The sequence below is a fragment of the Salmo trutta genome, chromosome 12, assembly GCF_901001165.1.
Source record: "Salmo trutta chromosome 12, fSalTru1.1, whole genome shotgun sequence".
Taxonomy (NCBI): Eukaryota; Metazoa; Chordata; class Actinopteri; order Salmoniformes; family Salmonidae; genus Salmo; species Salmo trutta.
In genome coordinates, this window is record NC_042968.1 from 82,936,430 (window position 1) to 82,964,028 (window position 27,599).

At 44.7% G+C, this 27,599-nt stretch overlaps 1 protein-coding gene across 7 annotated transcripts in view; it reads left to right on the top strand.

Annotated features, from left to right (window-relative positions):
* The window catches only part of nrxn2a (neurexin 2a), a 353,006-nt gene that overhangs the window by 217,788 nt on the left and 107,619 nt on the right, over window positions 1–27,599 (top strand). Inside the window, exon 1 of one of the 7 annotated variants that reach the window (XM_029770027.1) lies at window positions 17,834–19,344. The exons of the other annotated variants lie outside the window; for them this stretch is intronic. Within the exon in view, the coding sequence (XP_029625887.1) occupies window positions 19,023–19,344 (322 nt within the window). The 5' untranslated portion in view covers window positions 17,834–19,022. Of the gene's footprint in view, window positions 1–17,833; window positions 19,345–27,599 lie in introns of those variants that run through there. 7 annotated transcript variants of the gene reach the window in all.

Sequence of the window (27,599 nt, forward strand, 5' to 3'; positions counted from 1 at the left end):
CCAGACTGATGCATTATCGTCTGGCACAGACTGATGCATTATCATCTGGCCCAGACTGGTGAATTATCATCTGACCCAGACTGGTGTTTTATCATCTGACCCAGACTGGTGCTTTGTCATCTGACCCAGACTGGTGCTTTATCATCTGACCCAGACTGGTGCTTTATCATCTGACCGAGACTGGTGCTTTATCATCTGACCCAGACTGGTGCTTTATCATCTGACCCAGACTGGTGCTTTATCCTCTGACCCAGACTGGTGCTTTATCATCTGACCCAGACTGGTGCTTTATCATCTGACCCAGATTGGTGTTTTATCATCTGACCCAGACTGGTATTTTATTATCTGACCCAGACTGGTATTTTATCATCTGACCCAGACTGGTATTTTATCATCTGACCCAGACTGGTGTTTTATCATCTGACCCAGACTGATGCTTTATCATCTGACCCAGACTGGTGCATTATCATCTGACCCAGACTGGTGCATTATCGTCTGACCCGGACTGGTGCATTATCATCTGGCCCAGACTGGTGCCTTATCATCTGGTCCAGACTGTTGCATTATCATCTGGCCCAGACTGATGCATTATTGTCTGGCACAGACTGATGCATTATCATCTGGCCCAGACTGGTGAATTATCATCTGACCCAGACTGGTGTTTTATCATCTGACCCAGACTGGTGCTTTATCATCTGACCCAGACTGGTGCTTTATCATCTGACCCAGACTGGTGCTTTATCATCTGACCCAGACTGGTGCTTTATCATCTGACCCAGACTGGTGCTTTATCATCTGACCCAGACTGGTGCTTTATCATCTGACCCAGACTGGTGCTTTATCATCTGACCCAGACTGGTGTTTTATCATCTGACCCAGACTGATGCTTTATCATCTGACCCAGACTGGTGTTTTATCATCTGACCCAGACTGGTGCTTTATCATCTGACCCAGACTGGTGCTTTATCATCTGACCCAGACTGGTGCTTTATCATCTGACCCAGACTGGTGCTTTATCATCTGACCCAGATTGGTGTTTTATCATCTGACCCAGACTGGTATTTTATCATCTGACCCAGACTGGTATTTTATCATCTGACCCAGACTGGTATTTTATCATCTGACCCCGACTGGTATTTTATCATCTGACCCAGACTGGTATTTTATCATCTGACCCAGACTGGTGTTTTATCATCTGACCCAGACTGATGCTTTATCATCTGACCCAGACTGGTGTTTTATCATCTGACCCAGACTGATGCTTTATCATCTGACCCAGACTGGTGTTTTATCATCTGACCCAGACTGGTGCTTTATCATCTGACCCAGACTGGTGCTTTATCATCTGAGCTATACTGATGCTTTATCATCTGACCCAGACTGGTGCATTATCATCTGACCCAGACTGGTGCATTATCGTCTGACCCGGACTGGTGCATTATCATCTGGCCCAGACTGGTGCCTTATCATCTGGTCCAGACTGTTGCATTATCGTCTGGCACAGACTGATGCATTATCATCTGGCCCAGACTGGTGAATTATCATCTGACCCAGACTGGTGTTTTATCATCTGACCCAGACTGGTGCTTTATCATCTGACCCAGACTGGTGCTTTATCATCTGACCCAGACTGGTGCTTTATCATCTGACCCAGACTGGTGCTTTATCATCTGACCCAGACTGGTGCTTTATCATCTTACCCAGACTGGTGCTTTATCATCTGACCCAGACTGGTGCTTTATCATCTGACCCAGACTGGTGTTTTATCATCTGACCCAGACTGATGCTTTATCATCTGACCCAGACTGGTGTTTTATCATCTGACCCAGACTGGTGCTTTATCATCTGACCCAGACTGGTGCTTTATCATCTGACCCAGACTGGTGCTTTATCATCTGACCCAGACTGGTGTTTTATCATCTGACCCAGACTGATGCTTTATCATCTGACCCAGACTGGTGTTTTATCATCTGACCCAGACTGGTGCTTTATCATCTGACCCAGACTGGTGCTTTATCATCTGAGCTATACTGATGCTTTATCATCTGACCCAGACTGGTGCATTATCATCTGACCCAGACTGGTGCATTATCGTCTGACCCGGACTGGTGCATTATCATCTGGCCCAGACTGGTGCCTTATCATCTGGTCCAGACTGTTGCATTATCATCTGGCCCAGACTGATGCATTATCGTCTGGCACAGACTGATGCATTATCATCTGGCCCAGACTGGTGCATTATCATCTGACCCAGACTGGTGTTTTTTTTCAGCCGACGATGTAACCAGAGCAGCTACTTTGCATCTCCTCCTTATAGTTGTGATATCTGTTATCTGTTAGTCTTGCCTGGTGTATCAGTGGCCTCCTCTGCTGCTGTCCTGTGGGGGAGCAGGGTTCTTCCTAAAATCGATCATTATCTCTGGCTCCCATCCTGATCCTGTTGGTGAGTGACAGCCAGTGACAGAGGCTGCAGACTTGGCTCAGAATAACAAGTCTATGCTGATTCTCCAGTTTCCTCAGTCCCCACATGGCAGTGTTTTATCTGGAGCAAATGTTATCATTGGCGATGCTGACATTAGGAGCTAGCAAAAGCCTTCTACTGCCTGCTACAACATGAGTATATTACAGTCATCTGACACACTAGTTTTTCCAATTTAGAGTGTGATTTCAGTGTGAAAAACACAGCCACCTGCACTCTTTGTAATTCATTTTTCTTAGAAGAGAGCCATTCCACCAACACCCTAATAACACAGCTGTCTGGTCGAGTATATTTTCATATTTGAATTATGCAGAAATAAATCATTTTTGTGTGAATACGGTATGTGTATAAGATGCGTCTCAGTTGTTTTGGTATTTGTCAGGCCGGTGTTTGTCAGGCTAGTAATACCACAGCTTCAGTATGTAGTTTCAGCAGGCCAAGTGGAGTCACACATAGTGCTATGCGAAATGGCAGTTTCCTTTCACCTCTGCCAAGCCATGCCACTAAATCACTTTAACAGCCTGGCTTTTCTCTAAATGGACCCATAACAACGTAATAAGCCACAGGCTTCTGCTATTGCCACACAATTTGGGAAGTGGAATTCACTCAGCAAGTTTAGTACTGGATTATAGGAACATTTCCAGATTTGATTTAGCATAATATTTTTGATTATGAATGGCAAGTGCCAAATGCAGCTTAGCCTGTAAGATTTTCTCAATGCATGCATGCCATATAAAATGAAAATGACCAGTGTAGGGGTACATGTCTTAGTGATTGGAATGATCGTCACGTTCTGTGTGGATCGGTCTTTGGCCACAAATCTTTGCCTCCAAAGGGCCCTCATCTCTCCTCCTCTCACGCTCTCTCTTTTTATCTCTCTCTTTTTCTCTCTCTCTTTCTCTCTCTCTCTCTCTCTCTTTCTCTCTCTCTCTCTTTCTCTTTCTCTTTCTCTCTTTATCGCTCTCTCTCTTTCTCTTTTTCTCTCTCTCTCGCTCTCTCTCTCTCTCTCTCTCTCTCTCTCTCTCTCTCTCTCTCTCTCGACACAGGCTCTGGTGGTCATTATACAGAAACGACCCGCTCGCTCAGCCAAAGGAAACTCATTATTTTTGTTTTCTTCTCCTCTACCGATTCATTTTTTTGGGATTGTTCCCTCCATTTCTACTTTCCAATGAATATTAACATTATGAATAACAATATTAACATTATTAATAACAATATTAACATTATTAATAATAATAATATTATTAATAACATTATTAATAACAAAATAGCATTATTAATAACAAGAATAAGATTATGAATAACAAGAATGCCATTGTTAATAACAAGAATACCATTATTAATAACAATAATAACATTATTCATACCATTATTTAGTAACAAGAATAACATTATTAATAACATTATTAATAGCAAGAATAACAATAGTAACAATAATAACAAGAATAACACTATTAATAATGAGAATACCATTATTAATAACATTATTTAGTAACACGAATAACATTATTAATAACATTATTAATAACAAGAATAACATTATTAATAAAAATACTACCATTATTAATAACATTATTAATAACAAGAATAACATGAGTAATAGCAAGAATAACATGATTAATAATGAGAATAACATTATTAATAATGAGAATATCGTTATTAGTAGCATTATTAGTAACAAGAATAACATTATTAATAACATGATTAATAGCAAGAATAACATGATTAATAGCAAGAATAACATTATTAATAACAAAATTAATAACAATACTACCATTATTAATAACATTATTAATAACAATAACATTATAAATAACAAGAATACCATTATTAATAACAATACTACCATTATTAATAACATTATTAATAACAAGAATAACATTATAAATAACAAGAATAACATTATTGATAACAAGAATAACATTATTATTAACAATATTTACATTATTAATCAAATCAAATGTATTTATATAGCCCTTCTTACATCAGCTGATATCTCAAAGTGCTGTACAGAAACCCAGCCTAAAACCACAAACAGCAAGCAATGCATGTGAAAGAAGCACGGTGGCTAGGAAAAACTCCCTAGAAAGGCCAAAACCTAGGAAGAAACCTAGAGAGGAACCAGGCTATGAGGGGTGGCCAGTCCTCTTCTGGCTGTTATTGTTATTATTATACCATTATTAATAAGACTAATAACGGTATTAATAACAAGAAAAACATTATCAATAACAATACTGCCATTATTAATATCGTTATTAATTACAAGAATAACATTATTAATAACAATAATAACGGTATTAATAACAAGAATCACATTATCAGTAACGATACTACCATTATTAATAACATTATTAATAACAATAATAACATTATTAATAACAAGAATAACATTACTAATAACAATAATACCATTATTAATAACAAGAATAACATTATTACGTTTTTACCAGAATAAATTACACTGTTATTGTATACTGAATCATATATTTCCGTCCAGGTGCAGTCATACTACAGATGATGATATATTCATAACACTTTATCGAGGGCTTGGGACTACAAAGTTCTATCTACAAAAATATGATTCTGAGATAATTAGGTTTAAAGTTCTGAACCCTCATTGGTTTGAATGATGTCAGCAGATGTTATCTTAACTACAGGAATTGGGGTATTCAGAATACTATATACATGTAGGTAGAGAACATTGGACAGAATAGGCCTACGTTAATAACTACGTTTTGACAAAAATGTAGATAGAACCTTGTAATCCCTAGCTCTCATATCAATTTCCATTGAATAATTCATACAGCTGACACCTATAGGCAAAAGCCTCCTCGTAATTCATTACATTGACTACTCATGTCTATTGCAGTGTTAGTCTTAGATATTAATTTAAATCCTGAGACTTTGTCTGTTTGTATAGTTCTTCAGTGTCATCAGGAATTTCAGTGAGACTGAACTACATGGAGTTTGATTTTATTGTCACAGTAAGTCACTAGTTGATTTTCTTCCCAGAAACACAAGTCACATAATGCAAACACTTTCTCTCATTTTTCCATTACCCCAAAACTGTAGTCAGAGAAGATCTCTCTGTGTTGCATAATGCGCTTCAATTAAATCTAAGATGATGTAGAGATACTGCATAGTGAATGAATAATGATTTCTGTCCCATGGAAGTGGAAGAGGAATGAGACAGTGCTCTCTCAGGCAAGACAAGCAGAAACTCTAGCAACCTCAACATTAACTTTTAATATTTAATGACAGTTGATAATACTTTCCACAGAGTGTAGTTGTTATTGTACAGTAAAGGCGTGTGCATGCTTCCCAGCCGATCCAGTTTGGAAAAGTTTGTGCATATATTGTGACAACATTTTGTGAGGTTTTTATTGTGGTGCCAGCCTAACTGAAGCATCCTCATTCCTTAAGGGATGCTTTGAGAGGGGAGTTAGAATTCTAAAAATGGCAGCTGTCATTCAGGTGTCACTACTGTATGCTCAATATGTCACAGGTTCACAATATTCGTGGAGGTAGGCTAGCGGTTAGGAGCATTAGGCCAGTAACCAAAATGTTGCTGGTTCGAATCCCAGAGCCGACTAGGTGAAAAATCTGTCGACGTGCCCTTGAGCAAGGCACTTAACCCTAATTGCTCCTGTAAGTCGCTCTGGATAAGAGTGTCTGCTAAATGACTAAAATGTAATGATTAACCATCAGCATCCCTGCAGGTGCCTGTGTGAGGTTTCTATTGGCCTCCTCTCCATCTATTTGGCATTGCCAGTGACCTGCCATGACAGAGTGTTGACACATCTGCCAGGGCACACAGCATATGCTACCCTTTTATTGAAGAGATGCAAACCAGAGCATTTTCTTAGAGGTCACTCTACTCTGTGTCTGTTTTAGGACTGTCAGACGATGACATTTTTTTATCAAGTTATCCACATGTCTTTCTATAGTTAACTGATTAATAAAAATATTGGAATGTTTGAAATTTGACCCTAATTAAAGATGTTTTCATTTAAAACACATCACATTGGGTTGTAGGTATAACACATTTTGATTACAGGGGAAGAAAACACAAAATAAACTCTATTTTACTTTGTTTGCTTGGCACTAAACCTCAAACAAACACTGTAGCTATCTACACATCATTTTCTATATTTTGCATTCAGCATTTGTTCAAGTCTGTCTTTGTTGATAGTGTCTTTGTAGATACTGTCTTTGTTGATAGTGTCTTTGTACATACTGTCTTTGTGTGTAATGGTCGTCGTATGTAGTAGACCAAGGCGCAGCGGGTTGAGTGCTCATATTAACTTTTATTAGAACACTTACGAAACAAAACAAGAAAACGAACGAACAGTAATGCAGGCTAACCCTAGCAATGCAAAAACAACTTCCCACAAGGGACATGTAAAAACAGGGCTACCTAAGTATGACTCCCAATCAGCAACAACGATGTACAGCTGTTCCTGATTGAGAGCCATACCAGGCCAACACAAAGAAATACACAACATAGACAGATCATAGAAATACAAAACATAGAACATAAACAAAAACCCCGGAATACTCTAAACAAACACCCCTCTACATAAACATATATCCCAACAAACCCCGAACCACATAAAACAAACACCCCCCTGCCACGTCCTGACCAAACTACAATAACAAATAACCCCTTTACTGGTCAGGATGTGACATTGTGTTATGTTTGTCGATGGAAGGATTGGACCAAGGCGCAGCGTGGTAGGCGTACATCTTTCTTTATTCAATGAACACCGAAACAAAACAAATACAAACGAAACGTAACGTTCAGTAGAGCTACACAGCACAGTACCAAAAACAATATCCCACAAACTAAGGTGGGAAAAAGGCTGCCTAAGTATGATCCCCAATCAGAGACAACGATAGACAGCTGCCTCTGATTGGGAACCATATCCGGCAAACAAAGAAATAGAAAAACTAGAATGCCCACCCAAATCACACCCTGACCTAACCAAATAGAGAAATAAATAGGCTCTCTAAGGTCAGGGCATGACCGTACCCCCCCCCCCCCCCCCCCAAAGGTGCTTGACTCCGGCCGCAAAACCTCACTCTATAAGGGAGGGTCCGGGTGGGCATCTAGCCTCAGTGGCTGCTTCGGTGCTGGACGTAAACTTCGCTCCGCTCGCGGATCCGCCATCTTCGGTGGCGACTCTAGTGCGGGGATCGTTGCTGGAAGCTCCGGACCGTGGATCGTCGCCGGAGGAACCGGACCGTGGATCGTCGCCGGAAACTCCGGACCGTAGATCGTCGCCGGGGACTCCGGACCGTAGAGGCTTCGGGCCATGGATTGTCACTGGAGGCTTCGGTCCATGGATCATCACTGGAGGCTTCGGGCCATGGATCATCACTGGAGGCTTCGGGCCATGGATCATCACTGGAGGCTTCGGGCCATGGTTCATCACTGGAGGCTTCGGGCCATGGATCCCCACTGTCGGCTTCGGGCCATGGATCCCCACTGTCGGCTTCGGGCCATGGATCATCACTGGAGGCTCCGGGCCTTGGATCATAACTGGAGGCTTCGGGCCATGGATCATCACTGGAGGCTTGGTGCGTGGAGCCGGCACAGGGCTTACCAGGCTGGGGAGACGCACTGGAGACCGGGTGCGTTGAGCAGGCACAGGGCATACCAGGCCGGAGAGATGCACTGGAGGCCGGGTACGTGGAGCAGGCACAGGTCGTACCGGGCTGGGGAGACACACTGGAGACCGGGTGCGCAGAGCTGGCACAGGATATACTGGGCCGTGGAGGCGCACTGGAGGTCTGGAGCATAGAGCTGGCACAACCCGTCCTGGCTGGATGCTCACTTTAGCCCGACAAGTGCGGGGCGCTGGCACAGGATGCACTGGGCTGTGAAGGCGCACTGGCGACACAGTGCGTAGGGCTGGCGCAGGATATCCTGGACCGAGGCGGCGTACTGGAGACCAGGAGCGCTGAGCCGGCACAACCCGTCCTGGCTGGATGCTCACTTTCGCACGGCAAGTGCGAGGAGCTGGCACCGAGCGCACCGGGCTGTGAATGCACACTGGAGACACAGTGCGTGTCACCACATAACATGGTGCCTGAATGGTCACACGCTCCTTAAAGCGAGTGCGGGGAGTTGGCTCTGGTCTGAAACCTGGCTCCGCCAACCACCCCGTGTGCCCCCGCCCCAAAATAAATTGAGGGCTGCCTCTTGTGCTTGCATCGTCGTTGTGACCCCTGGAGTCCTCATTGATGCTCCTTCGCTGCTTCTAAACGCTTCCCCGGCAGGCTTTCATATCTATCCAATACTTCCTCCTAAGTCCAGGCTATTCTCTCCTCAACCTCCTCTAAAGACCAGGATGCCATCTCCTCCCGGGCACGCTGCTTGGTCCAGTTGAGGTGGGATCTTCTGTTACGTTTGTCGATGGAAGGATTGGACCAAGGTGCAGCGTGGTAGGCGTACATCTTTCTTTATTCAATGAACACCGAAACAAAACAAATACAAACGAAACGTAACGTTCAGTAGGGCTACACAGCACAGTACCAAAAACAATATCCCACAAACTAAGGTGGGAAAAAGGCTGCGTAAGTGTGATCCCCAATCAGAGACAACGATAGACAGCTGCCTCTGATTGGGAACCATACCCGGCAAACAAAGAAATAGAAAAACTAGAATGCCCACCCAAATCACAACCTGACCTAACCAAATAGAGAAATAAAAAGGCTCTCTAAGGTCAGGGCATGACACTTTGTAGATACTGCCTTTGTAGATGCTGTCTTTGTAGATGCTGTCTTTGTAGATACTGTCTTTGTTGATAGTGTCTTTGTTGATAGTGTCTTTGTAGATACTGTCTTTGTTGATAGTGTCTTTGTAGATTGTGTCTGTTGATAGTGTCTTTGTTGATAGTGTCTTTGTAGATAGTGTCTTTGTAGATAGTGTCTTTGTAGATAGTGTCTTTGTAGATAGTGTCTTTGTTGATAGTGTCTTTGTAGATAGTGTCTTTGTAGATAGTGTCTTTGTAGATAGTGTCTTTGTAGATACTGTCTTTGTAGATAGTGTCTTTGTTGATAGTGTCTTTGTAGATACTGTCTTTGTAGATACTGTCTTTGTAGATACTGTCTTTGTTGATAGTGTCTTTCGAGCTTGGCTATGGTAACCACTGTAAAGAAACAGATTGCTGGGATGATTGCTTGGAAAACAGGGCTATTTCTGCTTACTATAGGCTATAGGCTGTTCTTTTGTGCCTACCCCCATGCCCATAGAGCCCAGGATAGACCTGGATGTCTCCTCTCCTTCACTTCAGCCTACAACCAATAGACTGCCTCAGCCCCCTGAGCTCTTCCTACCTCCACCTGATTCACCCATCCACACTGTCTGCTGCTGAGCCAAGCTGACAGGCCCACCCTACCTCTACCTGCCTGCCCATCTCCTACTCAGCCTCTGTCAGCCTCTGCCTGTCCATTCCTATACGCAGCATCATCCTTCCACCCCAGGCCACCCTGCCTCTACCTGCCTGCCTGCCTGCCTTCCCACCCCCTACACAGCCTCTGTCTGACCATCATTCCCCCTCCACAGCCCACACAAAGCAGTGGCAGGGGAAGACCTTGTAATGACACACTGTTATCATCCTTCAATCATCCTAGACATTGGGTTGGTACTAGACTGTAACCTGTTGTTGTTCATGGAGAAAGTGCCAACATTGAAAGTGCCAATACGCGGCCTATGGTACAAATGACTGGGCATTTGTCAGGAGGTAGATTCTGCACAGGTGGGCCTTCACAGGTTGACAACTATAGAGGTAGTAGGTAGATTCTGCACAGGTGGGCCTTCACAGGTTGACAACTATAGAGGTAGTAGGTAGATTCTGCACAGGTGGGCCTTCACAGGTTGACAACTATAGAGAGGTAGTTTTGTCCCATTTAGTGCATATGATTTAGCGCCAGCCACGGCCCACTACTATTAAACTGGGATCAATATGATCATTCTCTATTAAACTGGGATCAATATGATCATTCTCTATTAAACTGGGATCAATATGATCATTCTCTATTAAACTGGGATCAATATGATCATTCTCTATTAAACTGGGATCAATATGATCATTCTCTATTAAACTGGGATCAATATGATCATTCTCTAAAAAGCTATTGAAACGCAACAGTCAGTCTCGTTTGGCTATAGCTGTTGGCTGTATACTGCACAGATGTAGGATCTTAATTAGATCACTCTTTTAGTGTATTCAAGGATTAAAAAGGCTTCTAAAGTTTGTAATTTCCACAAAATAAATGTCAGACTTGATTTGCACTAAAGAAAATGTATCAACCCCATACATAAAATGTCCATTAATTATAATCCATTTAATAATTCCCATTTAAGATCCTACATCTGTAGGTCTGCTACCTAGACCCTTTGAGTGGCACACTCATGTGTTTTTCATTAACTTCAACTATAAACAAACAATTTCATTTTCAATTGACAGATAACACCAGTCTATTGTTGAGTGATACAAAGAATGTGTACAGACAGGTCACACAGTGTGTACAGACAGGTCACACAGTGTGTACAGACAGGTCACACCAATAAAGTGATGGGCCCATGTGATTCTGCTTAACTTCTTATCTGGCCTAACAGAAAACAAGACCTCTGTTTCACCGTGAGATTACTGGCATAGTTGCTGCCTATCAAGTATCAGAAATCATACATCAAAATGTCTCTGTTCAAACCACAATACAAAGAAGTGCCAATCAAACGAACATGGATTCATGTCTCTTGACCCCACAGCGAAAGGTCACCTCCGTAATGTCATGTTGTAATTGAATTACTGTTAAGCAGAACAGATAACTATATGGCAGCTAGAGGACAAAAGTAAATGGCAGATTGATGTGTGATGATTAAACAGTAGGGACACAGAATGGGAGATGCTGCCGGAACGTTCTTTTATATTCACCACGGATCTGGGCCCAACATTGTGTTTTATATTCACCACGGATCTGGGCCCAACATTGTGTTTTATATTCACCACGGATCTGGGCCCAACATTGTGTTTTATATTCACCACGGATCTGGGCCCAACATTGTGTTTTATATTCACCACGGATCTGGGCCCAACATTGTGTTTTTATATTCACCACGGATCTGGGCCCAACATTGTGTTTTATATTCACCACGGATCTGGGCCCAACATTGTGTTTTATATTCACCACGGATCTGGGCCCAACATTGTGTTTTTATATTCACCACGGATCTGGGCCCAACATTGTGTTTTTATATTCACCACGGATCTGGGCCCAACATTGTGTTTTATATTCACCACGGATCTGGGCCCAACATTGTGTTTTATATTCACCACGGATCTGGGCCCAACATTGTGTTTTTATATTCACCATGGATCTGGGCCCAACATTGTGTTTTTATATTCACCACGGATCTGGGCCCAACATTGTGTTTTATATTCACCACGGATCTGGGCCCAACATTGTGTTTTTATATTCACCACGGATCTGGGCCCAACATTGTGTTTTATATTCACCACGGATCTGGGCCCAACATTGTGTTTTTATATTCACCACGGATCTGGGCCCAACATTGTGTTTTATATTCACCATGGATCTGGGCCCAACATTGTGTTTTATATTCACCACGGATCTGGGCCCAACATTGTGTTTTTATATTCACCACGGATCTGGGCCCAACATTGAGTTTTATATTCACCACGGATCTGGGCCCAACATTGTGATTTATATTCACCATGGATCTGGGCCCAACATTGTGATTTATATTCACCACGGATCTGGGCCCAACATTGGACATGTATCTCTCCCTGCTAAAGCTCTGCAAGTTAGATTACCACCCCTCCCCTCCCTTCCTCTTTCCCAGCCAGACCTATTTGAGATGCTGTCGCTTTAAATCTAATGAAATCAACTGGATATCTCAACTGCAGGCCATTTATTTCAGAGGTTGGCATTATGGGTAATTCATGTGAAAAGTGTCATGATTAATCCTGCTACGTTCACCCCTGAGGCTAGCCTCAATGCCTGGGCAAAAACTGTCTCCCCGACAAATCCCCCTGACACCCTACACTGTGTATTTAAGTCTCATAAGCTAGGAAAACATAATCTTTTAAATTCTGTGCTAGCAATACCTTTCACTCTGCATAAAAATAACTTTCACTCTGCTCTAACAAAATAATTGTAGGGTGAAGCCCTTGAAATGTAGCTAATGATTTAACAGCAAAACTTCTTTGCTTCCTTTGATGCGTTCTATACATGTTTTCATCACAGAATTGGAAAACACCTAGCTATACTTAGACTCGTAGAATTTTCACAATCTGATGTTCACTCTTGGCATTTGCAAAGAAGCTCTAATAATAATAATAATAATAATAATAATAATAATTTGTTATTGTGTTTCCCTTTCTGGAAATGTGTCTTCCATCTCAACAAATAACAGCACGGCATCACCAATAGGTGCATAAATGCATACATAAACCACAAGCAATAACTACAGCAGACAACATGTGTGGATGCAGTTCGTACATTCTGGGAGGAGAGGGGAGTTGAGCACTTATTTATTCAATTGACTTTTACTGGTGGGAATGGATGATTTCTGGGCTCTGGTGCTAGACTGGGACTGTTGACTTGATTGGTTGCTTTCATTTAGAATACGCTTGCTCTGTGTTTTGTTGAATTCTGCATGACCGTATTTTGTATGACTGGGTGTGTTCCTGTGTGAAGGGGAGGATAGCCTACTTACTCAGTGGCATCAGGATAGAGGAGTCTAAACAGTGAAAACAGCCAGGACAACAGATGGTTAAAATCCCCACTGCTTCCCACAACCACCCCCTGTGTCCTCCAGATAGCATCATTTTATCATGTTGAGAAACCCTGGAGTTTGCAAATTGATTAATGCAAACCTTTTATCCCAAACAGCCCTCATGAAGATTTCATCACTACCTAGAAAGATGCCTCCAATACTGGGGGACTTGACAATACAACACAATACAATATACAATACAACACAATACAATATACAATACTATACAATACAATATACAATACCATATACAATATACAATACAATACAATACAATACAATATACAATACAATATGTAATACAATATACAATACAATATACAATACAATGTACAATACAAGACAATACAATATACAATACAATACAAACATCAATCATTGTCAAAGCAACCCTCTCAAATACCCTCATCTTCCACACATTACCTCCTTTAGGGCTCTTGCATTGCACATAGTGTGTGCATAATTTATTGGGGATTATTGATTAAACTGCTCATTTATTATACAGTATTTCCGATGATCACAATTTTATATTTTTGCTGATTTCAACCTAACTTTATAACATTGACATTGACTTTGAATGTTGAAGCGTCAATAGAGGATTGTCTTTCACGCATGTAATGGCAACTACAGGGCAGCCATCTGCATCAGAGACTTGGCTGCTTTGTGTTGGGTGTTCAGGCGTCGCACAACAGATAGTGAGTTACCAAGCACCTCTGCCTGTCTAATGCCACATAAAAGCTTAGTTGGCTCAGACAGTCTGGGTAGTATCCAGCCAAGGTCACTGCAAATCATCTCCAATGATCACCCCCTGCCCCCCTCACTTTCTAGTCAATTCTCTCAGTTCAGTCAGCCCTGCCCTCTCCAGCCCTCTCCCCTCCCCAGCTGTCTCTGCCCTCTCCAGCCCTCTCCCCTCCCCAGCTGTCTCTGCCCTCTCCAGCCCTCTCCATTCCTCTCCCCTCCCCAGCTGTCTCAGCCCTCTCCATTCCTCTCCCCTCCCCAGCTGTCTCTGCCCTCTCCAGTCCTCTCCCCTCCCCAGATGTCCCTGCCCTCTCCAGCCCTCTCCCCTCCCCAGCTGTCTCTGCCCTCTCCAGCCCTCTCCCCTCCCCAGCTGTCTCTGCCCTCTCCAGCCCTCTCCATTCCTCTCCCCTCCCCAGCTGTCTCTGCCCTCTCCAGTCCTCTCCCCTCCCCAGCTGTCCCTGCCCTCTCCAGCCCTCTCCCCTCCCCAGCTGTCTCTGCCCTCTCCAGTCCTCTCCCCTCCCCAGCTGTCTCTGCCCTCTCCAGCCCTCTCCCCTCCCCAGCTGTCTCTGCCCTCTCCAGCCCTCTCCATTCCTCTCCCCTCCCCAGCTGTCTCTGCCCTCTCCATTCCTCTCCCCTCCCCAGCTGTCTCTGCCCTCTCCAGCCCTCTCCCCTCCCCAGCTGTCTCTGCCCTCTCCATTCCTCTCCTCTCCCCAGCTGTCCCTGCCCTCTCCAGTCCTCTCCCCTCCCCAGCTGTCCCTGCCCTCTCTAGCCCTCTCCCCTCCCCAGCTGTCCCTGCCCTCTCCAGCCCTCTCCCCTCCCCAGCTGCCTCTGCCCTCTCTAGCCCTCTCCCCTCCCCAGCTGTCTCTGCCCTCTCCATTCCTCTCCTCTCCCCAGCTGTCCCTGCCCTCTCCATTCATCTCCCCTCCCCAGCTGTCCCTGCCCTCTCCATTCCTCTCTCCTCCCCGGCTGTCTCTGCCCTCTCCAGTCCTCTCCCCTCCCCAGCTGTCTCTGCCCTCTCCATTCCTCTCTCCTCCCCGGCTGTCTCTGCCCTCTCCAGCCCTCTCCCCTCCCCAGCTGTCCCTGCCCTCTCTAGCCCTCTCCCCTCCCCAGCTGTCCCTGCCCTCTCCATTCCTCTCCAGGCCTCTCCAGCACTCTCCCCTCTCTAGCCCTCTAACCCTCTCCTACCACCCCCAGCCCTCTCCAGGCCTCTCCAGCCCTCTCCCCTCTCCATCCCTATCCAGCCCTCTCCCCTCTCCAGCCCTCTGCCCTTCTCCAGCCCTCTCCCCTCTCCAGCCCCTTCCTTCCCTCTCCAGCCCTCTCTTGCTCTCTCCAGCCCTCTCCCCTCTCCAGCCCTGTTCTCTCCAGTTCTCTCCAGTGCTCTCCAGCCCTCTCCTTCCCTCTCCAGCCCTCTCTTGCTCTCTGAAGCCCTCTACCCTCTCTAGCCCTCTCCAGCCCTCTCCAGCCCTCTCCAGGCCTCTCTCCTCTCCAGCCATATTCAGCCCTCCCCCGCTACAGCCCTCTCCCCACTCCAGCCCTCTCCAGGCCTCTCCAGCCCTCTGCCCTCTCCAGCCCTGTTCTCTCCAGTTCTCTCCAGTGCTCTCCAGCCCTCTCCAGTCCTCCCCCTCTCAAGGCCTCTCCAGTCCTCTCCCCTCTCCAACCCTTCTCCAGTCCTCTCCCCTCTCCAGCCCACTCCAGTCCTCTCCCCTCTCCAGCCCACTCCAGCCCTCTCCCCTCTCCAGCCCTCTCGCCTCTGCATCCCTCTCCAGCCCTCTCCCCTCTGCAGCCCTCTTCCCTCTCCAGCCCTCCAGCACACTTCATGCACTCTCCAGCCCTCCCCTACCTGCTCCCCTCTCCAGCACTCTTCCCTCTCCAGTCCTCTCCAGCCCTATCCAGCCCTCTGCCCTCTCATGCCCTCTCCAGCTCTCTCCCCTCTCCAGCCCTCTCCCCTCTCTAGCTATCTCCTGCCCTATCTAGCCCTCTCCCCCTATAGCCCTCTCATGCCCTCTCCTCTCTCCAGCCCTCTGCCCTCTCCAGGCCTCTTCAGCCCTGTTCTCTCAGTCCTCTCCTCTCTCCAGCCCTCTCCAGTCCTCTCCCCTCTCCAGCCCTCTTCAGCCTCCCCCCCCCCTCTCTCTCTCTCTCTCTCTCCCTCCCTCTCCTCTCTTTCTCCCCTTCACTCTGTCTCTCTCTCTCTTGCCTCCCCTCTCTCTGCCTGAGTAATGGCCTGCCTCTACCTCCTGTCACCATGAGAGGTGGTGCTGGCTCTGCTCTGTTCTCCTTTTTTCATGCGTGTCCTTTTAACTGGCCAGGCAATCCCAGCTGAGATCTCTATCGACCATGATTTATCTGATATAGCTACAGTTCTGCTTCTCTCTCGCTCGCTCTCTTGCTCTCTCTCTCTCTCTCTCGCTCTCCTCCCCCACACTCTCTCTTAAGTTCAGCATAAATACAGTGCTACCCATACCAGAAATGAATAGAGGGCTGAGGGAGAGGAGGAAAGGGTGAGAGCACTCTTCGGGATGGCTACATGTGGCGATGCCAGAGAGAAAGAGAGAGGGCTACGCTTGTCACAGAATTTTGACTGGAACTAAATAATTCAGTAGAATCAGGGACCAACCATAGTTTTCTTGGTAATGGGGGTTATTGTCTGCATCTGATGCAGATCTTAATTTGTTTCTCACAGCAGGAAAATAATATTGCAGCAACATGAAATTAGGACAAATCAAGTCAGAAATTTGAAGTGGAAATTACAAACTTTAAAAGCCTTTTAAACCTTGAATACACCACAATTTGCATTTCCTGCTGCGCAGGAAAATTCTCTGAGACAACAGAGTGATCAAAGATAGCAGATCTGTGCCTGAATGTATTGCTAGCTATCTTTAGCTCGCTGCTCTCCCTGTGGTATCATTCCAAAGCCTCTTTTTCCCAGGTACACCACCACAGAGACAGGCACCTCTGTTCTCCTGATGTAGCAGTTTTGACAGTTGAGCTGAATCGGTTTCTTCCTCTGCAGCATCATCCTGTTTTTCTATTGCTGGGTTCCTGTCTGTACTGTACATTGGCTGTGAATCAGTAACCTGGGATGTGTATTTATTCTCACACAACCCATTTTCTGGCCTCTGTGTTTCTTTGCATTGTTGATGCCTGCTCTCCCTCACCCACCCCCTCTGTCTGTCTGTCTGTCTCTCTCTCTCTCTCTCTCTTTCTTTCTTTCTCTCTCTGCTGCTCTCTCTTTCTCTCTCTCCCTCTCTCTCTGTCGCCCTCTCTCTCCCTCTCTCTCTTGCTGCTGCTGCTCTCTCTCTCTCCCTCTCTCTCCCTCTCTCTCTTGCTGCTGCTGCTCTCTCTCTCTCCCTCTCTCTCTTACTGCTGCTGCTCTCTCTCTCTCTCTCTCCCTCACCCAACCCTCTTTGTCTCCCTTTCTTTCTCTCTCTCTCCCTGACCCACCCCTCTTTGGCTCTTTCTTTCTCTCTCTCTCCCTCTCTCTGTCACCTTCTCTCTCTCTCTCTCTCTCTCTCTCTCTCTTGCTGCTGCTCTCTCTTTCTCTCTCTCTCCCTCGCCCACCCCTCTTTGTCTCTCTCTCTCTCTCTCTCTCTCTCTGCTGCTCTTTCTGCTTCTATCTCTTTCTCTGCTGCTCTCTCTGCTTCTCTCTCCCTCTCTCTCTCTCTCTCTCTCTCTCTCTCTCTCTCTCTCTCTCTCTCTCTCTCTCTCTCTCTTGCACACACACCGGCACACGCTGTGCCTCGCTCTATCAGTCTCTGACTATGCTTCAGAAGAGTGCTGTGCTGTGCTTCCTCGTCCGTGAGACCGTAGTGACCAGTGACTGATATTTTTGATGTGTGTATGGAGTCCAGGCTGTCCTGGGATTTCAGCCAACCAGGATTCAGGGAGTCGATGCTCAAGCCGCTGCTCCAGTTTTAATTAGCATGAATTTCACAGTGACAGCAGCCAGAGTCAACGTCTTCTCAGTCATCCACACTGTCTCCGCAGGAGGGAATTTACTGCCATCATCCACATCCAGACGCATGGAATTGTCCGGTTAAACATCGTCAGGACGCAAATAGATTTGGAGAAAGAAGCAGGAGAGGGAAGGGAATGCAGCAGTAGTGAGGGAAGGGAATGCAGCAGTAGTCTTCACTGCGTGAGACTGGGCAGTAGGAGGAGGGTGAGAGGGGCAAGGATGCTGGTTCTGGAGCACTCACTGCTATCCCTCATCTAGTGGGTTATAGTTGGGCTGTTACCAAAACAGAAGTGACCATTCAAAGGGGTTTGGCGTGTCTGTGTGAGCGTGTGAGGAGTCGCTGGAATATTTATTTATTTATCTTCAGGATTTTTTCTCTTTTACCTCGCCGCTGCAGATATCCCTCCTCCCTCACTCACTCTCCTCCAGCTAGAGGGAAACGATAGCGCTGGATTCTGCATGTCCCTCCATCAGCTTGGATCTTTTTTTCTCCTTCTTAATGAAATCATCCTGTTTCCCGTGGGGAGGTGTCTTATCTGCTTCTCTGCAGTGTAGGGGCTTTCGTCTTAGGGGGTAGTAGTCTCTCCACTGCCCTCCAGCCCTACCTGTGGGTGAGAGAGAAGAGCCTCCTCCAAGTGATACCGGCACCTGAAGCCCATAATTGAAATGTATGGTTCTAAATTACTCGTGGATTTAGCATTGTGTCAACAAAATACTTTTTGATATCCATTTTGGTGCCTGGATGCTGACTTTTTAAAGACATTATCTCAGGATGATTGCACACCACTCCAAGGTATTTAGTCCTCAGTCCAACAAACATCTCTAGATATCTCAACATGTTTTGAACAAACAAAAATAGGATTCTCACTGGGATTTCATCATAAGAGACAATAACTGGATTTTGTTTCACTTCCTGGAAAGCCTGCGTGGTCAGAAGTTGTTTTCCCCCAGCCATAACTAAGGAGAGATCTGGTCCTATCCTCCAACTTAACATTACCCGGTCCCCAGGATTATGGAGGTGACAGGCTTGCCGGCCCGCTGAGATGTCCTTTCTTCGTGGGGTGGGACTGAGGCAGGCCCTGGGGGGCTCCTGTGCCCATCGGGAGGTGATGGTGGTGGGGAGCAGACACCCAGCAGGGGGCCCTGGGCTGGGCCAGGGTTCAGGCTGGACAGGCCTAGGCCTGGGGTGTTGGTGGAGGCTGGTCTTGTTATTGGCCCTGCTGGCTGCACTCCCCACCCAGGCAGGGACGGCCCGCGTGTCTTCCAGTCTAAGCACCACACACCATGTCCACCATTTCCACAATAAGCATGGCACAGTGCCCATCGCCATCAACAGGATGCCTTTCCTCACCCGAGGAGGCCATGGTAAGGGCTCTTACACTCTTCACACTCTGGTGTCTCCTGAGTCTGGTCCATGTCCACACAGTTAGTGGAGGAGTTGGTTTGGCTTAAGATGTAGTAGAGGTTGTTGGCTAATAACACAGGCTGACTTGTCTTTACTCTGGTACTGTAACTGAAGTCCCTCTTGGTACTTATTCTACTCAGTGATATGTGTTGGTTTAGTAGTATGTGTTGGTATAGTGGTATGGCTTGATTTAGTGGTATGTGCTGGTTTAGTAGTATGTGTTGGTTTAGTGGCTTGGTTTAGTGGTATGTGTTGGTTTAGTGGTATGGGTTGGTTTAGTGGTATGGGTTGGTTTAGTGGTATGTGCTGGTTTAGTAGTATGTGTTGGTTTAGTGGTATGTGTTGGTTTAGTGGTATGTGTTGGTTTAGTAGTATGTGTTGGTTTAGTGGTATGTGTTGGTTTAGTGGTATGTGTTGGTTTAGTGGTATGTGTTGGTTTAGTGGTATGGGTTGGGTTTAGTGGTATGTGTTGGTTTAGTGGTATGGGTTGGTTTAGTGGTATGGGTTGGTTTAGTGGTATGGGTTGGGTTTAGTGGTATGGGTTGGTTTAGTGGTATGTGTTGGTTTAGTGGTATGGGTTGGTTTAGTAGTATGTGTTGGTTTAGTGGTATGGGTTGGGTTTAGTGGTATGGGTTGGTTTAGTAGTATGGGTTGGGTTTGGTGGTATGGGTTGGTTTAGTGGTATGGGTTGGTTTAGTGGTATGGGTTGGGTTTAGTGGTATGGGTTGGTTTAGTGGTATGGGTTGGTTTAGTGGTATGTGCTGGTTTAGTAGTATGGGTTGGGTTTAGTGGTATGTGTTGGTTTAGTGGTATGGGTTGGTTTAGTGGTATGGGTTGGGTTTGGTGGTATGGGATGGTTTAGTGGTATGTGCTGGTTTAGTAGTATGTGTTGGTTTAGTGGTATGTGTTGGTTTAGTGGTATGGGTTGGTTTAGTGGTATGGGTTGGGTTTGGTGGTATGGGTTGGTTTAGTGGTATGGGTTGGTTTAGTGGTATGGGTCTGTTCAGGTAGGCAGTTTCTGGCAAGGCTGTGGTGTTTTTGAGGACAGTGATACTGACAGGACCAGGACTGTGGTGTTTGTGAGGACAGTAAAACTGACAGGACCAGGGCTGTAGTGTTTGTGAGGACAGTGATACTGACAGGACCAGGACTGTAGTGTTTGTGAGGACAGTGATACTGACAGGACCAGGACTGTAGTGTTTGTGAGGACAGTGATACTGACAGGACCAGGGTTGTAGTGTTTGTGAGGACAGTGATACTGACAGGACCAGGGCTGTAGTGTTTGTGAGGACAGTGATACTGACAGGACCAGGGCTGTAGTGTTTGTGAGGACTGTGGTATTGACAGGACCAGGACTGTAGTGTTTGTGAGGACAGTGATACTGACAGGACCAGGGCTGTAGTGTTTGTGAGGACTGTGGTATTGACAGGACCAGGACTGTAGTGTTTTTGAGGACAGTGGTTGATGTGACGTTGTGTGATGGATCCCTCATTAACTGTGACTGTGTGTGGACCAGCCGTAGCCTCTCTGCATCGCTGAACTCTTTCATGTGCTCATCACTCTTGTTTGCCCTTCTCCCATGGTGCTGACTGCCTACCGCATCCAGAGAATAGCCCAATAGCCCATGCTGTTTAGTCAGTCAGTGGTGTTTGATGCTATAAAACCCTCTGTGTATTCTGTATGGACTAGGAGTACATATCAATGTAAAGGGTGAAATTATCACCTCCATCAGTCCATGTTCCTTCAGAGATCTGTGCTTACACATATAACACTGTGGATTCACTGCACCATTGTGAGGATTGTGTCCCTCACAACGCATTTTGAATGGAATAGGCACAGAACAAAACCATTGCACAGAATTTTCTCAAAATGTTCTTATTACCATGGTGTTCATTCAGTAAGCTGTGGGATAAGCCTTGCAAAATATCCTAAACTAGTCAAATTACAAAATCCATTTTTTCATCTGATTGGATTATTTTGCTGGATGTATTGTCATGTTGATTCATTCTAAGACAGAAAACACATCAAGCTGCGATCCATGCGCTGACTTGCTTAGTTAAGATTAGTCTAGATGAATTCACTATTGATCCTCTCTCAGCGGGGAGGTTAAGTATTGACTTGTCCTCCATCCAAATTCCAAATGTGTCTCTGTACTATAATCGAACCAACAAAACAGCTGTCTGAGAACACTGCTCACTGTTATATAGCTTTATCCAGCTTCCACCTTCTGACATCTATACCCCGTGTGGCTCAGTTGGTAGAGCATGGTGCTTGCAACATCAGGCTTGTGGGTTTGATTCCCACCAGTACGAAAAAGTATGCACTCACTACTATAAGTGGCTCTGGATAAGAGTGTCTGTTAGAATGTAAGACTCCCATTCATCTCCTATTAGAAACCATCTAATGCATGTTCTAGTGCCCTTATCTTGCAATAGCAGGTCGGAGAGTTGTAGAAGAGCTCAACATATGATGAATTACATCTGTGCTATTACAGCCATATCTGTCACAATACGACAGCTTGCCTTTTACAGAGCGATACTATGACACCGGTTCAATAACATAGAGCCTACTAATAAAAGGTTTAATCAAAGCAAAGCAATAGCTGATAACCTCTGCATAGGTCTGAATACTTTATGATTAGGGATTTCCCGGAGCTCATTCTACATGTGGCTTCAACCCTCACTGCTCTTCGCTGTTTTATTCCAAATTCAAGTGTTCTAGATTTAGCTAGTGGGCATCACTGTGTGTGGTTAGAGCAAGGAAGGGAAGGGAAGAGAGGGGGATAGAGTGGGGTACAATTTTACCTGGGATTCATCCTCTCAGATCAAGAAACAGTACTCACTCTCTAATTGTCTTTTTCCTTTTCTCACTCACTAACACACACACACACCTACCTACCTACCTACCTACCTACCCAGCTACCTACCCAGCTACATACCTACCTACCTAATGATGTGAGTCTGACTGGGTGGGCAGCAATAGGCTTAGTGTGTTTTTGTCAAACAACAAGAAGCCCCCTAACACTATGAACCATGTGACAGGAAATGCCATGGTACTTGTGGAACCGTACTGGATATTTACTGGTGAGAAATGTATTCCCCTAAAGCCCTCTAACAAAAGGTACTGTAAATAGACACTGTCAATACAGATGTAGCATCTTACTTTGAGCCAGTTTGCTACAGCAGGAAAATAATCCTGCAACAACAGAACATGTGAATTATTATGTGGATTATAATTAATGGACATTTTTGTAGGGGTTGATACATTTTCCGTTGGGCAACTCAAGTCTTATATTTCAAAGTGGAAATTACAAACTTTAGAAGCTTTTTAAAAAGTCAAATACAGAACCGGTTAGTATTTCCAGTGTGCAGGATAATTCTCAGCAACAAAAGAGTGATCAAATTAAGATCCTACATCTGTAGATACTGTCAATACAAAAACATGCAGACTTTTGAGGCTTTTCCAGGATGTGAAAGCATTGACCCTCCAGTGTTGCTGTCAAGCATCAAGGCGATCTGGATGCAGGTCATGTCCTCTCTGCTCCACGCCTCTGTCTGGCCATCTGTCCTTAAGTAACGTTGTTGATGTGTCCTTGTTACCTTTTTTCCAGCATGGCTTTAGTGCCTCATGTGCCTGTTACTCAGAAGCATCTTCTTCAGACTTGTGTGTATCCGGTGCTCCCCCCCATTACTATGTAGAGAGGTGCCTCTCAACCCCCTAATACTCAATGCTCAATGCACAGATGAAAGCCTGCTGTTTGATGAGCGCATTAGCCCACGCCTGTCCCTGTTTGTTCAGCCAGGCCCGCGCTCGTGCATGTTGATGATTGCTTTCCATGCCTGTCCAATCACGGTTAGCGAGTCAGAGGAGTAGCTACCACACAGAGGAGGCTGGTGGGAGGAGCTATAGGAGGACAGGCTCATTGTAATGGCTGGAATGGAATAAATGGAATGGTACCAAATACATCAAACACATGGAAACAACTTTTTTGACTCCATTGCATTGATTCCATTCCAACCATTACAATGAGCCTGTCCTCCTATAGCTTCCCCCACCAGCCTCCTCTGCTACCACAGCTCATTGATGTAACTGCAATTAGTTGGGTGCTCAGGGACTACATTAACCAAATAACCCAGGTAGACTGTCACATTCACAGCTCCCCTCCCCCTTTACTAGTCGTTGATGATGGGTTATCTAGGTCTACTGATGTCAATGTTGAGTGGACAGAACCACTGCAGCAGTACCACCTTTACTTGATTTGGCCAACGGGTGGTTTCTGTTTGCACACTTCTCTTGTGCCCTGGGGGCATTCCACTGAAATTCTTTAATTTTATATGTTGTTCATACCCATTTAAATTGTTAGAGCACTCTCTGTTGAAATGCAACACTGGAACACTCCCCCTCGGTGATTACGTTGCCTGGTAGCACTCCTTTTCCATCTCACTAAGGGAGCCTAGGGCAGTGAATGGCAAGAACCAAAAATTCTAAAATACAGATCTGCTATCTTAATTTGACCCTTTTTCTCACAGCAGGAAAATAATCCTGCAGCAACATGAAATGTGAATTATTATGTGGATTATAATTAATGGACCTTTTTGTAGGGGTTGATACATTTTCCTTTGAGCAACTCAAGTCTTATATTTCAAAGTGGAAATGACAAACTTTAGAAGCTTTTTAAAAACTCAAATACACAACAAGTTATTATTTCCAGTTTTTTGTTAGGGCAAATCAAGTCTGCCTTTTTAAAGTGGAAATTACTAACTTTAGAAGCCTTTTTAAACCTTGAATCACTACAATGTGCATATATCCCTGCTGCACTGGAAAATTCTCTGCGACAACAGAGTGATCAAATATTAAGATAGCAGATCTGTACCAAAGGTCTTCTCATTAGCAAATTATTGAATTTATACTTACTATAGACAGTTCCCTTTAAAAAAAAATGTTTTGCAATAATTTTGAATTTTTATAGATTTCAATTTTGGAACAGTTACAGCTACTCCTGAGGTAGGCTGATTACTGACGATCCAACTTACACTATTAATTATGGTTTAGGACAAACTAAATAGTATAATTGTGTTGGGATGCCCATTATCTGTACATACAGTACAGTACGTTCTATTCTAGCTCTATTAAAGATGCATATAGGCCCCCAGGTTTCTAAATCATTTAAAGTAAGTGTGATAAGGCATGGTAACATTATTCTCTATAAGTGCTGTAAATAGATTCATAAATACTTCTATCATGTTACAGTGAAATGTGTCGTTCCCCATTATCCTTTCTTTACAGTAGGGCACTCAGTTCCAGTCCTTGACTCTGATTGGTTTCCTGGTCTCTTAATTGTCATCTGATATACTCTATGGGAGCTAGCTAAAGTCATACTGCATCTAAAGTCAATCTGGCAACATTACAATGATGACACAAGCATGTCCTACTAATTATTTGCCTCCTTTTGAAATGTCATCGTGTTTCCAAGCCACAGTAATGCACTTCATCACCAGCACCTATTGAGACTGCATTGAGTACAATGCTCAGCTGGGCATCAGTCCTAAAACGAACATTGAAAACATTATCATGATAAAACGTGCAAACCATGAACAACGTGCGTTATAGGGAAATAATGCATGCTCTAGAATGCCTTTCAAGCCAATCAGAAATGAGTATTCAACAATGCCATGGTATAATGTGCAATAGACAACACTTCAAATAAAGTGTTAGTGTTTAAGTGTCATTCTATAATTATGATACAGTGTTCCTTCATTGTGTCCTCATGACAACTTATAAGGACTACCATGGCATTGTTGAATATTTGTTCCGGATTGGCTTGAAGGGGCTCTCTAGAGCACGGTACAATTCAATGGCTATCATTCATTCTTACATGTTCTATGTTTGAGTTGCTTTGAAAGAAAAAGTCTAATTGAAAACATTATTGAATGTGGTTTTCATAATGGCAAGCTAGGACTGATGGTTTGATTAGCTAAACTAGCAAGTCTGTTTGTTGGGTTACCACGGCAACTACTGTAGCTAGCTCATAAATCTGCTAACGTAAACTCACTCACTTTTGTACATGGCCTTGGTCCGTACAATTGACCTTATTTTAGCGCCCCAAAAACGTAATACTTCCAGATCAACTGTAATGTCAATACCATTGTAAAGCACAAATTCTCGCCTTTCCAACAAAATTAATGACATGACCTCCACGCTGCCCGTTTCTGCATAATTCAAGAAGGCAATGAGCTCCTTCGGGTCTTTTTAAAAAAGGCGGGTGGGGAAGCGAAACTAATGCGTGATAGTGAGAAGGAGAGGAGATGTGTAGGAAAACTGCTTTTTTTCACTCGATCTGTCCAACTTATCACCTTATCGCCTCTAAAATGTAAATAAAACACTATAAAGAGTTTATATAATGTGTCATTACATACCTATTTGAAGGTTTGTGTCGAATTTGAATCGGGTTTTTAGGGCGGTGCTAAAGAGATCTTCAGAAGTAAACAGCGGCTTTGAAAGTCATGATCGCTTATAGTGATGACGCAAAAAATGACTAGGTATCCCCCTTACCCCCGTCACTGTCCATTTCTTGTTTTTAAACGATGAGAGAAGTGCTACACCTGGTGGAGAGAGATTGTAAGACAGAAATAGTTGCTTTATGCGTGCTGTACGTTACGGCATAATGTAACGGAGGGTCACGTCACGATGTAACGGAGGGTCCGTTTTTTTCAACTTTTCTCCAATACTATAGAGCCATTACCATGTCGATCAACGCTTGAATAGAAACGTAGTTCACACCCCAGATTTTGAAGTCAACACAGTCGCTACAGTCCCATTAGTTTTCTTTGTAGCCTCGTTTGAATGTCGCGGTTGCGCACATTTGTATGGAATGGGGTGAGTTTACGTTAGCTACTTCAGACAGTGGATGTTGAACACATTTCTAAGGGCAAATGAACACATTTCTAGCGGCAAATGTGTTCAATTATAGCCATGGTGTAAAAGGGATAATCAACTCGGGGCTCTATGCGTTCTCTGGAAAATAATGAAACTCCGTGAAGGGTCAGTTCGACTCCTTCCTCGTTGTTCATCATTTCCATAGAACGCATGACATCTCAGTATGTAGGTTTAATATAATCACAGATAAACCATTTTCCTGTGCCTCCATTTTGAGGACAGTTACAGTATACTGAGTGAGATAGGTGATACTATTCAAGTGATTTCAGCTGATAAATTGCACGACAACACTGCTGTCAAAATGTTTCATTTTTGCTCATGACAATGCAATCAACAATGCAATCATATACACTGCTCAAAAAAATAAAGGGAACACTAAAATAACACATCCTAGATCTGAATGAATGAAATAATCTTATTAAATACTTTTTTCTTTACATAGTTGAATGTGCTGACAACAAAATCACACACAAATAATAAATGGAAATCCAATTTATCAACCCATGGAGGTCTGGATTTGGAGTCACACTGAAAATTAAAGTGGAAAACCACACTACAGGCTGATCCAACTTTGATGTAATACCCTTAAGACAAGTCAAAATGAGGCTCAGTAGTGTTTGTGGCCTCCACGTGCCTGTAGGACCTCCCTACAACGCCTGGGCATGCTCCTGATGAGGTGGCGGATGGTCTCCTGAGGGATCTCCTCCCAGACCTGGACTAAAGCATCCGCCAACTCCTGAACAGTCTGTGGTGCAACGTGGCGTTGGTGGATGGAGCGAGACATGATGTAGCAGATGTGCTCAATTGGATTCAGGTCTGGGGAACGGGCGGGCCAGTCCATAGCATCAATGCCTTCCTCTTGCAGGAACTGCTGACACACTCCAGCCACATGAGGTCTAGCATTGTCTTGCATTAGGAGGAACCCAGGGCCAACCGCACCAGCATATGGTCTCACAAGGGGTCTGAGGATCTCATCTCGGTACCTAATGGCAGTCAGGCTACCTCTGGCGAGTATATGGAGGGCTGTGCGGCCCCCCAAAGAAATGCCACACCACACCATGACTGACCCACCGCCAAACCGGTCATGCTGGAGGATGTTGCAGGCAGCAGAACGTTCTCCACGGCGTCTCCAGACTGTCACGTCTGTCACATGTGCTCAGTGTGAACCTGCTTTCATCTGTGAAGAGTACAGGGCGCAAGTGGTGAATTTGCCAATCTTGGTGTTCTCTGGCAAATGCCAAACGTCCTGCACGGTGTTGGGCTGTAAGCACAACCCCCA